This window comes from Haliotis asinina, chromosome 5 (assembly GCF_037392515.1).
Source record: "Haliotis asinina isolate JCU_RB_2024 chromosome 5, JCU_Hal_asi_v2, whole genome shotgun sequence".
NCBI lineage: Eukaryota > Metazoa > Mollusca > Gastropoda > Lepetellida > Haliotidae > Haliotis > Haliotis asinina.
Window position 1 is genome coordinate 21,134,648 of NC_090284.1, and position 13,919 is coordinate 21,148,566.

Below are 13,919 nucleotides of genomic sequence, written 5' to 3' on the forward strand. Positions count from 1 at the left end.
TGTAGGTTGTCAGATCATTCTTAGGAATATAGCTGTTGTCAGTTCTACTGAGTTATATATCGTACAGGAATTCAGGTTCTACACGGGCTATGACAGATCAATGCAAACTGAATTGAGGCAAAAAGTAATGCATCGGTATATATATTACTCACTTTTGATGTTGATAAAAATTGAGTGCATATTTCTATATGCAAGGGATTAGTGCTATGTTCTCAGAATTAATAACATCAACTTGACAATATGGCATGTATGGAGAGAGAGAGACACAAGAGAGAAAGGGAGAGAGAGAGAAGGAGAGAGAGAGAGATTTCCAAAGGTTCATGGATCTCCGATCTCCCGGGGCTCCTTTTCAGTTGAAATGTGTTTATTTGTAACAATCAAAACTATATATATTCAGAGACTATGTGCTAGTCTATATAATGACTATCCAGTAAATTAGTATTATTGTCCTGGCTGTCAATTTGTTAAACACTGGATGCCTTCCTTGGGGACAAACACCTCAGATGAAACAAATTCATCCTGAATATGACGAATCATCACTGAAAGTTACACTTACATCGCTATCTAGGGATTACATAATAAAATAGATCCCAGCAATCTACACCTGTCATACAGGGACATAATAAAACATTCCACAAACTCTAGGGACTGACGTCATCTGTATCGATGGTCTCAGTTGATTATGCAATCCCATGTCAAGCAAGAAGGTTGGAGTTTTGATCGTTGTGGTGTTAGGTAAAGAATAGTCATCAAAAACAAATTAAATTGCATCTCATAGTGTAGTCTTGCTTCAAGGCTGTCCTGAAGCCAAAGCCCATGGATGAATAGTAATTCGATTTTTTAAAGAGGCAAGTCTATATAAGATAGTGTGTGCATTTGTTTGGGGTTTTTTTGCATGCCTGTGTGTGTGTTTATGGTGTGGGTGGGAGGCAAACAGGCCATCACTTTTCTGAATAGTCCATCCTTGAAAAGAAACTGTCTCCCTTCTGCAATGATAGAGAACATTGACTGGCACAATCTCATTATGCTAAAAGTAACATCTTCTCACTCTTTTCTGATCATCATCAGCCCCTCTGCAAAAGTTTTACACTATGTTATAGTTAGAAAACCTCATAAGAAAGATTGTCAGGCTGTGTAATTTTCAAACCCAGATTGGCAGAAAAATAAGATTTTGGAGCACAATTTTAAACTACCATGTGAATGACATTATTCTGTAAATTACAAATTCTGGGCTACAAGAGTTAGAATGATAACTAAATAAAGCTCATTGCTAAGTACAAGAAATGCCCACTACAATGTGTTGTGAATGCGTGAGTGAGTTTAGTTTTCTACTGGTGTAAGCACTATTCCAGACACATCATGGCAGGGGACACCAGAAACAGACTTCAACCATTATACCCATGTGAGGAATCGACCCCGAGTCTTCGCCGTGATGAGTGACAACTTTTACCCAACCGTTCCACTTCAAATACTATGTGTGCAGGATGTTGTCAAAAGGTTTTTTGAAATGGAACTTGATGGCCTCCATGTGTACAGGACTCTGCAATATCGCAGCAATACTTTAGCTGCCTGTTGATAATCAAGTCTGGAGCAGACAATCCAGTGGGTGAGCAGCCATCCACGTTCTGGAGGTACGATGACACAGAGTCAACCAAGTCTGACCACCATAACACTCTTCAACCTCTGACCATTTACGGTAAACACATTTTAACACCCTTCAACCTACCGATGACAGTAAACAAAACATAACACCCATGAACATATCACTGTAATCAGAAAACAGATCTTAACATCCTTCAATCTCTGACTGTTTACAATAAACAGATCTTGACACTCTTCAAGGTACTGATGTTTACAGTAAACAAAACATAACACCCATAAACATATCACTGTAATCAGAAAACAGATCTTAACATCCTTCAACCTATGACTGTTTACAATAAACAGATCTTGACACTCTTCAAGGTACTGATGTTTATGGTAAACAAAATGTAACACTCATCAACATATGACTGTAAACAGAAAACAGATCTTGACATCCTTCAACATTTTGTTAATAATAAACAAAACATAACACCTTTAAACCTATGACTGTTTACAGTAAACAGATCTTCACATCCTTCAACCTATGACTGTAAACAGAAAACAAATCTTAACACCCTTCAACCTATGACTGTTTACGGTAAATGAACCCTAACACCATTTCACCTAACATCCTTCGATCTGTGGAAAACTCAAGTAAAGTGCACCTCTTCCAGTCTCTAGGCGACAGATGAAAACTGTGGCATCCTTGAACACAGGAGAGTATATCTAGGACACTTAACAGCTACTGGTGGAACATTCAGATCAATAATACTCTGGCTACCAAGACAAGTTAATTGGCTTGAGACATGAGCAGATTATTGCCTGTATGAAGCTTTTTTCTAAATATTGATCCATTCCCCTCCCAGTATGTCTTGCTAGAGGGACATAGGTGGCTGGGATCCACAAGGGGTTCAACAAATGGCACTTTGCTCACAATTTACTGGTGACAATGTACAGTAAATAGCCAACACATTACCTATCATACTTCAAATATCCATGTTACATAACTATCTCACTCAGGTTACAGGGGATACTCACATCATATATATAATAGAGGGTACGAAGTGACCTTCCGTAAAATGCCATTTATATTAAACTCATGAAAGATTTAGTTTCGAACTCTCTTTCAAAGAGATCAAATCATTAACACATTGTAATACCATTTTTATTAAATGAGTTAAGATTTTACTCATTTACTAAATCTTTCATGGACGAGTTTTATAAAAATGGTACTTCTACAGAAGTGAGTTTGGTATTTTGTTTATTACTCTCCTACAAAAATTAACAGAAAGTGTGGAAAAATTGCTTATAGTGTGATGACTCTTGACAGTTTTCTGCGAGTCAAGCAAGGTCTAATACCATTGTGACAGCGGCATTAGCACTGTGACGTCAGAACTATAAACCGTTATGACATCATATATCTAGTGGTATTACACTAGGGTAATATACAATGCAGTTTTCAACACTGGTAAGGATATCCACTTTGTAGTGGGATAGAAAGGATAGCCTTTACACATGATAGTATGGACACTCACGTTATGTATGACATTAAGGATGCCCACTTTACACATGACAGTAAGGATGCCCACTTTACACATGATAGTATGGATACTCACGTTATGTATGACAGTAAGGATGCCCACTTTACACATGACAGTAAGGATGCCCACGTTACACATGACAGTAAGGATACCCACTTTACACATGATAGTATGGATACTCACGTTATGTATGACAGTAAGGATGCCCACTTTACACATGACAGTAAGGATGCCCACGTTACACATGACAGTAAGGATACCCACTTTACACATGATAGTATGGATACCCACTACACATATGACAGTATGGATACCCACTTTATGTATGACAGTAAGGATACCCACTTAACACATGATAGTATTGATACCCACTTTATGTATGACAGTAAGGATACCAGATAACAAAGAAGTGTAGGATGGGTGAGCTATATTACGAAATGTTGACTTCATGAAGTTCGTAATTTTCTACTGTCACTAGTAGGCTGTGTATTCACATTAGGAATATAGATGACAGACTAAGTGCAATCATCAGGACAAACCTGGTGTTCCAACAGTGGATAATCAGATCCTAGCTCTGCCAGGGGAGGTAACTCTATAAACAGTGGCACAATGTGCCTTGTTTTCTTGTTTAAATTATTGTTCTCCTGCTGTAGATAATAGAGCAAAGTGCAACACATGGTGAAATTGCTAAGAACAAAATAGAACAACCCTTATTCTTAAATTAGCACCTTTTTCCTGTTGTACCAATGAACTCTTATCCATCTAACGGTTCTAGATTCTGTTAAAACAAAAGCGAATTCCACCTAAAGCACTAAAAGAGCTGTGATAATATTCCTTTGGTACACATTCTTACTAACTACAGTCAGGAATGCTAGATATATACTCACTGCTCTAGCATTTCTGACATTCACTGTACCACTTCTGTATCTAGCATTTGTTGATCACATTTAAGGGCTGCTACCACATGGCCTAGTTCTGACAGTTGGCTTATGCCACGTTCCACACCTGTGCACTCAGCAACCTCTGTCAGGTATTACAAGTACATATAAATGCCAGCACAACTAATTACGGTTGGGTCAATACTACTGATATGGTTATACTGATCTACTTTTTGTGAGACTACTGTTGCAAAACTATCAGTAAAACTAACATGACACTTGAACATAAATGTATAAAAATGCCAGGTACTATTTCAGCACAACTAGTCTTGTGGTTGGGTCAGTGCTACTGATATGTTTGATCTGATGTACATTCTCTGAAACTGCGGTGGTAAAACTACCTATAAAGTTAACAAGATGCTTGTCTTCACTGTAGATACACAAAAATGCCAGGTACTGTATAAGCACAACTACTTATGGTTGGGTCAATGCTACTGATGTGGATGTACTGCTGTACTTTCTCAGAGACAACTGTAGCAAAACTGGTTTGGGGCTTTCTGATTCGGATATAATCAGGATGTCCCTAATCTTTTTGACTAGAACATGATGAAAATAATGACACTGGAAAAATATTGTTCTAGTACTATTCCTAGTTAAGATGACAAGATTAGTGCATTAAGTGTATAGTCAGTCAAATACCAAATACTATTGGATCACAACTACTAGTAGGTAAAATCAGTCTGTTTATGCCGTTAGGGTAGCAATGCTTGCAAAGAATGTCTGCTGTGAGTGTCAGATACTACTTCAGTGCAACTACTTATAATGCTTGCAAGGTTCTTGCATTCAGTGCTTAAGGGAAAAACATTCAAAAACAGAGTCGAAACTACTGGTGCACAACTGCTTGTGGCTTGGGGACAAATCGATTTACTTCACAAAGGCTGCCTTTCAGCTTTACACATTGTTCTGTGTAGATTTCAAACTCCTTTCAAGCATTTTTTTTCAAGAGTGAAATTTTAACCTGTCATGTAAACAATAAAAAAACCCAGTGTTTGTTAGTTCTTGAAACGACATTATCCTACATCCTGGCTGTTATTTCTTGTTTGGAGTTACAGCCTCTTTAATTATCATCAAAATGCATGTTAGCACACCTAAACTGAGTTTCACATATTTATGTGACCATGAATGACTGTGGCGTAATTGCAGCAATTACACAGAGTTGCCTCCACTTTAAGTAACAGGATCTGCTTATTGTAGACTTGAACCCAAGACTCACCATAGTTTGTCTTTAGCGTACCTTCACTGATCCTTGTTTACCATCAACAATCTGAAATATCTTCAGCTTTCATCAAACTGAGTTTGATAAACAGAAAATGTAGCACTAGATTACTGAAAGGTTTAGCAGTAATAAATCTGACTTCAATAATTTAAAAAGTTCTGGAATGTGGCATCTGGATGAGCAGAACAAAAGCAACAATGAAGCTTTCACCAATTTGTTACAATCAGTGCCATTGGCTGCTGCAGTATCGATGGTCAAATGGTGTGACAGGTGCCCACTCAGCATTTCCTTGCTCTTCTCAGCCTCTGGGAAACTGGCTGATCAATATCAACGTAAGGACACTGATGTTCCTGTCAACAGCTGGCCATGAATACCATGGCCAGGCTGCTGCTACTGCTGTTTACCAGATTGAGAATGAATGAATGGACCCAATAGTAACTTGGGGATTCAGTTCACTATTCTCAAGCTAAGACAAATCAATGTCAGTAATCTTATCAGTTCATGACTGTCAGTGACCTTGGTCTGATACAATACTATTTCATTACTGACTAGATATTTCTGTAAGGTGAAGAGAGGTGGGAAAGATAAATATGGTGAGGTGATGAAGGGTGACATGAGGTGAGGTGAGATGAGGTGGGGCTGGGTAACAAAAAGCACCATTATTTTGAGTCTTTCAGTAGAATGTTTCTTTTTGTCTGGGTCTAAACCATCAATTCTCTCTTTTCATGCAGGCTCGCTATTAATTTGACCACAGAGTATGGTAAATCTGGACATATGCATCTGGTATTGCCTATGCTCTTCAGTTGGCATATTATGACAACTGGATACAGGGGATCTTGTTGATGAAACCCAAAAGCATGATAATGCTGTCTATAACCCAAGGGGTGTATTTGGGAACTTGAATACAAGACCACAACATTCTGACATATATCAGTCAAAAGACCTTATCTCAAGAGACCAAATATCACTTAACCAGCCATATATCAGTGAAGAGACCGTAACATTTTCCACAGTCTGGATAATCATAAATGTCTTCTGCACAAACTGTTCCATGGGTTTGACCTTTACCTTCATTGCTACTAGCTTACATTTTCCCTGTCTCTATCAGCAGTGATTTATGATTATAAAATCATTTTAAAACAAGTGACTAAGAAACAGATTATTTCACAAACCAGCTGTCCTTTGTCACTCCTGTCCTCTGAAGTCCTCAGGCATCATTCAGGATGAGGACCGCCCTTATTTGGGGTATTATAGGTTGTATATGGTGAGGTTAAGCACTGAGCCATTTAGTCTGTCTCACCTGAACCACATTATTTTCCCTTCCATCCAGGATTTTTGCAATACTCGAGCCGTAAATAAAGCAAGTCTGGGTTCTCTCTGGTTCTCAATCTCCCAACTAACCGGGTCTCCTTTTCAATTTAAAAGGGATTATTTGTTTCACCAAATATATATATTTGAGTATATATATATATTTGAGGACCAAGGACCTTAATCTATGAGCCATTGTCTGCTGCCTTGCTGTACCTTACTCAGTGAACAACAAGCATCCTTCAAGAATTGCACTGTACAAGTCACTACACACAGTAAAAACCTGTTGTATCGTTATCTGCCTAGGAACGAGACTTGCCTTCTCCTGGGTTTTCACAATGACAGGATTAGCGGTGTGCATGCTAGTTCAGTTACATGTAACTTGACATAGTTGTCGGTTCCTATCTTTGCTTCTCTGCAGGACTTTTGGATTCTAATGCATTAAGCACCTGCACATCTTGTCTTCAGCATGGCAGAAATTAGGTGACAAAAAAGGGACATATGTTTTGTGAGGATGCAGAGAAGAACTTCCTCCATGATATGAGGAAGGTGAGTCAGGAAATGTAGATGATGTTCAGAAAGGCAGGAGCAGCTGCTTTACACGTAATGATGCTATCTTGTGAATAACCATATTATAAGACTGTGGCAATCTGTAATGTTTGGTGATGTGCCATTTCTCTGTCACATGACGTCATGACCCAGATGCTGTCATTCTAAATTTGTCATCAAGCCAGCAAGATACAACCATTTTCTCAGGCCTTAGATTCATCCTTCTGTTTTTATTTTCATTCAGTATTGAGGCATTGTTTCAATCAAGCTTAACTAGATACTGAAAGTCACAACCAAAATTAATGACCAATATTGCCTTGACCAAATATACCTTCACCCACAAAACTATCAAGAAACATCCTGACCTAAAGATTGGCAAACCCCCTACAGGGAGGACAATGGCTAAAAGCCATGACCAACACAGTAATAACCAAAGTTATCACCTCACTGAGTAATGACCAAATACACTGACTCACCTTAACCACAATGGCAAACAAGATCTAACCCAGTTACCTGATCAGCACAATAATGACCAACTGCCCTTTCAGACAAGGCAATGACTGAAAGCCCAGGATCCAATAGAACCATATGACATTCCTTCAGAGGACAATGACAAACAGCTGAAACCTTCATGATGACCCAAAATGGCTAACCTACAGACTGATGATGAAATACCCTGATCCATCATGACCACGTTCCTTGCTCCATTAGGACAATGACAAACAGCCCCCGAACACATCCAAACGACTTAAATGCCTGACCCACAGACCGATGATCAAACACCCTGCCTGAGAAGACAATGACAGACCCCCTGCTTCATCCTTGATATATCTAGAGTATACGTTCTGATAAATCAACGCTATACCCTTGATGCATCTACAGCTCTGTGCTGGAAAGTTACCAATGCATACCAATCACAACTCACTTTTACTTCTTAAATAAACTAATGATTGGAAACAAATCATGCAGATGTACACTGAAAGATGTAGAAGAAGTTCTTGCACATATTTTTTTCTAAGTTTCAGACCTAACAATTTGTGTGTATGATTTCAGTCAAATCTGAATCAAACTGAGAACAGCCATCATCACTATCTTTCTTGACACTGACAACCTTGGTTGTAATGGCGGTTTAACTGATTGGCTACTGTGAGAATGTGGAGTCAGCACAGGGAGGTAATAAAATTATCGGGCATAGACACATCCTGAGTATAGTGGAGATTTATCAGAATGTATACCCTATCAAGGGTTTGGCCTGTACATTCAAGACCTGAATGCTGGAAATCTCTGACTGGTGGAACAATCACCAAGGACTCTGACCCATGGGTCAATGACCAAATAACCTGCCTGAGACAACAATGACAGACTACAGGTTTGGATGCTGGTAAGTCATGACCCTGAGGCTGTTCAAACATTCTGACTGGACAATAACAGACCCCTGTACATTCCAAACCTAGATACTGTAGAAGCTTGACCTGCTTAAGCTTGTCCGGTCAGTCCTGTCTGTCAGTACCAGAAGCTGTGGAGTACATAGGTACTCCCCTTGCCAAAATACTGAGTTCCATTGCTGGCACTGCTAACATAACAATGTGTATGAGGTGTGACTAGGTGTACTCAATGGTGCCAGAGATCAGTCAACATTCTGGCAGCAGAGCAAGCACCAGTGTTCCAATATCTGCTGGTCTTTTATGCCAACCTGTTGCATTTGCAACTAGAACATCATCAACTATTCATCCTAAAAGGACAATATTTTTCTATCATAATTATTACGCAGTCATTAGCATTGGGTAGTCAACAACTTGATGGATGCTCTGCCAACTCAAAAATCTCTGAAGGTTGCTGAGGAGTACCTGAGAGACTGAATAGGGTCTTGTATTTCAGGAGCAATACTAACTCAGGACCAGACTCACTGCGAGTTTCCGAGATTCTTGCCACATTCAAGCCAGGACACGAAATAAAATTGATTTCAAAGTATTATTAGTAACTCTATTTGGAAGGCGTACATATTGCTGTATAAATGTCAGAGACTCTATTAATCTGTGTTTGTTGTGCCTTGAGCATATCTGCTGACATGGAGAAGGTGCATATCTGCAATGATGATGACGACGATGATGATGACGATGATGATGATGATGATGATGACAATGATAATGATGATGATGATGAATGATATCATGAACATAATAAACTGTAAGAACACAATGACACACAATCATCCAAGTCACTACGTGTGACCACTTAATTTATTAAGCCACCATACATAACTGCATGGGAAAAATTTATCACTCTGTACTCATGTGGGTATCGAACAAGGGTCCCATTTCACAAAGCTATGGAAGCACAATGACTGTCGTAAGTCTATGCTTCAGAATAGGAGGTACAATTGGTACAAGAAAAGTTACAAGATCTTCGACTTGCGAAAGCTTTGTGAAATGGTCTCCAGGGCTTCAGCATGATAACGTTTTAACTTCTAGGCTACTATGTGTCCCTAACCAATATGATCTGTTCAACATAAGAAGAAGGTGAGGAGGTCAAACGGGGTCTAACATTGCAGACCATGTAAGCTCACTCTGAGACAATCATTCCTTCTGCAATCTGTTTCACGCCAAGCACCAGCTTAGGTAAGAACAATCTAACATATGCAGTTATAATGCAGCAAGGTGTGAGTGAATGTGGTTTTATGCCGCTTTTAGCAATATTCCAGCAACATCATGGCAGGGGACACCAGAAATGGGACTCACATGTTGTACCCAAGAGGAGGATCGAACCTGGGCCCACAGCATGACAAGTGAGCGTTTTAAGCACTAGGCTACCATTCTATTTCAACCAAAGAAAACACTAAACAAAACTAAATTGTTTTGGCCTCATGAAACATAATAGAATATGTTTCCCTTTCATTTCATGGAATAGAAGGCAAACATTTTCAATCCATTTTTCCATAAAAAAACATTTCCTCATAACACCTTGCCCCAAGCAGTTTTACTGTAATACAGGATATATAAAATGTCAAGTCTTATTTCAAATGAATCTCCAAACTGAAAACAATAATTTTATACAGAAAATTGATATTACTAAAATAATCCTTCCTCCAAGCAAAGATGAACTGAATTCAACCCCAGGGAGAGTCCTTGCACATTCCTCTCTTTAAATAGCCACTTCTACAATAACCAGCTGCACAGAGGACATTATGCTTTTCTCTGAGCTAAAAGTGCTTCATGCTAAGCTAAATGTGCAGTGTTTTGATAGTTTTGATTCCAGCAGAAATGAAACCACTGGAAGCATTGAACGTGAGTCACCTAATGGATGCCTCTGTTTTCTGCAAACCGCAATACATAATCATACGTGTTATGAAGCGAGAAGATATTGCAAGCAAAACATACCAAAGCACAGAGGCCAGCTGGAAATAATAACGACGCGAGAAAAAAATCACAGACAAAAAAATGGTGGGAAGAAATGCTGGCTCTGGTTTACGCAAGACAGTGTCTCTCTGACGTCGACAGTCGGAATATCTCATGCATCCACCGACAGAACTACAGGCAAACAAAGACTGTCAGTCAGTCAGTCATCATCATCATCAGTCAGCTAGAACGGGTGCCTGATGAGATTCCAGGATTATACAGGGTACCGGTACCTCAGATCGTTTGACTTGCAGGAATCTGGCACTCACAGAGTTCCATGTGGTATTAAATGAAACATAAACAATGATCAAAGCATGTATAACCATTCCAAAACAACACCTTGTCTTTCCAGACATTTGAAAGATTTACAATATTCAACTAATCTCATGACATCCTGTTCATTCCAATAGCTACATCCAGTTCCAATTCCTTAATTCAATAGAACGTTAATTCCCAGAAAAATTACAAGACACTTTACAGAAGAACGGTATGAAAAACACAAGAGACCAATTGCTAGTGGCAGTAATGGGAAGCTTGTTTAGGGATATGAGTTAAGAAATTGTCAGACTGATTCCTCCCACAATCTCTTCTGTTCCATGAGTCTGAGTAATGATTTGACATTTAGATTTAATACCGCCACAGTTTTTTATATATTTTATTTGAAATGTAAGGAAATTGCTGTGTGAGCAAGTGTGTTATACTGTTTTATAAACCAAGTTTTAAAATTGATGTATTTCCGTTGCGAATGTCAGGGTAATTCAAGGAAATATTATGACACATGGGAATGCAATACTGTCTTTATTACCCATGATTCCTTATGCTCTTAGGCACTGACCTTCACATTGGAAAATTGCAATTGTCTAATGAGGTCAGCAACATTCAGTTACAATGTCTTTTGTTGGACGATGTCATTCTGACCATATAGCACAAAAAGTTTCTAATGACATCAACAAAACTTTTATTGATTGATTGGTTTGTTGTTGTACACCACAATCAGCAATATTCCAGCTGTATGGCTGCAGTCTGCTGACCAGACAATCCTCTTATTATCATCATACGCATTTACCTACACAACTGGGATATAATGACATGTGTCAACCATGTCAGCAAGTCTGACCATCAGATTAGTCACCTCTTACATCAAACAAGGTCATCATCATCATCATCATCATCATCATCATCACCACCACCACCACCACCATCATCATCATCATCATCATCATCATCATCATCAAAGGCAACAACAATGCTCTATGAAGCATGAACCAATGTAATGGTTAATATGAAACGATATTTGCAACAGTACACATATCATATTAATGAACTAGGATATTCCTAATCATATGGGTAACAAAACGCAGCTAGTGCTAAAATGATACTTTGGTTTTTGCGGGTGTGTGAATGAAACACAATTTCATTTTATATCACATGGGATGAAAGCGTGATGTTTATGATCTTGCCCAGAAAGTTCACAAGCTGAAGACACTGACTGATGCAAAACAGAAAGCTATGAAAATCAGAAGGGACCACTATGCCATGGCAGTTAAGTGAATCTTATTCATGATGCAAGATAGAAATTGTAAGATTCCACCCACAACCTCTTCACTTTCTGCACATCACAAATGAATCCAATTTGAAGTGAAGTGGATGTCAGTTCTTCAGCGGACTTCATTTACATGTTATGTAACAGATGCAGATGGTGTGAATGGATAGAATTTCAAATATACAAAGTCTTGTCAGCTTAATGTAACAGAAACCCGAACAGGTACAGGCTGTGGATATTTAATACTTTGGTGAAATCCATGATCACGTGTCGTGCCCTATAGTTGGTTGTTAGTTGTTGGTTGTTTAATGCTGCACTAATCAATGTTCACGCTTCCTTAAGGGGCATTTAGAACCTGGTGTGATGAAGAGGAGCAATGAAGAAAAAACTGCCATGAAGAAGCTGTCTATCCACAAAAAGCACTCCTCTTCAATATTCTAGCTATCTGGGGGAGTCTGGACCAGACAATCCAGTAATCAACAGCATGAGCAAGATCTACACAACTGGCATACCATGACATCTGATTTTGTTAGTTATCCCATAGTGACTTACTCAAAAACAAAACAACTCCTGCTTCCTGACAGAATCATGATCACTGCATTAGAGGGGAACTGTCTGTCTATGTTAATGACAGACTTACCCTGATGTCAACTTACCCTGATGAAGAAATATATCATGAAGAACACGTTGAAGGCCAGGTCGACCTGCTGGGTTGTACTGGTAGACCAGGGGTGACATGTTTCCACGTTCTCGTTACCTCTGAAATTGTAAAGTCGGACATTCTTATAACAGTCAATATGGGTTTCAGTATACTGAACACAAAAATTATATTGTAATAAGTACATACTCATCCTGTACACACATGCATAAACATCTTTCTGTCTACAACAAGGAATACCCAAACATTTCCATAAGGGACAGTGAGGCAGCCAGGTGGCTGAATTGCTTGCTCATCAAGTTGAGGATCCGGGTTTGTTTCCCCACATGGTGACAATGTGTGAAGCCCATTTCAACTCACTCACACTTTCACTCATGTTCATAACCTCTGTGTTCAGTAACAATAGTCATCAAAAGATGACATATCCACCCGGCCCCCACATGTTTGAAAGGGCAAATCATCTCACAGTTACTCATTGTTTTTTTAGACTAAGTTTGAATTGTTTCCATGGAATTCATGAAAATTATAAATGCCATATATCTGTAAACAGCAAAGTCACAATTTCAAGATCTGTCTAATATATCTGCCAAGATCTGTGGAAAGATATGAAATGGTTTTCGAGTTGTGCTCTGGGAATGAAGCCCATCCCTCCATTTTGAGACTAAGTCTGAAGCCATGGAAACCAAGAAAATAATATATCACTATAACCTTTAAAAACCAAAAGGCACCACTTTAGGGTCTGCCACACATATCTGCCAAGGTTTACTGACAGATATTAAGCAGTATTTGAGCTCTGCTCTGGAAATGAAACACACCTCTCACTTTTCAGATTAGGTCCAAAACGTTTCCGTGGAAACCGAGAAAATAATAAATCACAAAAATCTGTACATAGCAAAAGGCACCACTACAGGTTCTGACTGATATATCTATCAAGTTTTGGAGAAAAATATTGAACAGTTTTTGTGTTCTGCTCCAGAAATGAAACACACCTCTCACTTTTGTCTGAAACATTTCCATGGAAACCAAGAAAATAATAAATCACAAAAACCTGTAAATACCAAAAGGCAACACTATACATTCAGATTGATATATCTACCAAGTTTTGCAGAAAAATATTGAATGGTTTTTGAGTTCTGCTCCACAAACGAAAGCCCACCCCACCAAAAGACTAACACCAAAATGTTCCA

General features: G+C 38.8%; 1 protein-coding gene across 7 annotated transcripts in view; it reads right to left on the reverse strand.

Moving 5' to 3' along the window:
• LOC137283455 (calcium-activated potassium channel slowpoke-like) overlaps nucleotides 1-13,919 on the reverse strand; it is a 139,685-nt gene that overhangs the window by 62,958 nt on the left and 62,808 nt on the right. For all 7 annotated transcript variants that reach the window (XM_067814960.1, XM_067814959.1, XM_067814956.1 and 4 more), the window contains exon 4: nucleotides 12,731-12,833. In XM_067814960.1, the coding sequence (XP_067671061.1) occupies nucleotides 12,731-12,833 (103 nt within the window). The remainder of the gene's footprint in view (nucleotides 1-12,730; nucleotides 12,834-13,919) is intronic.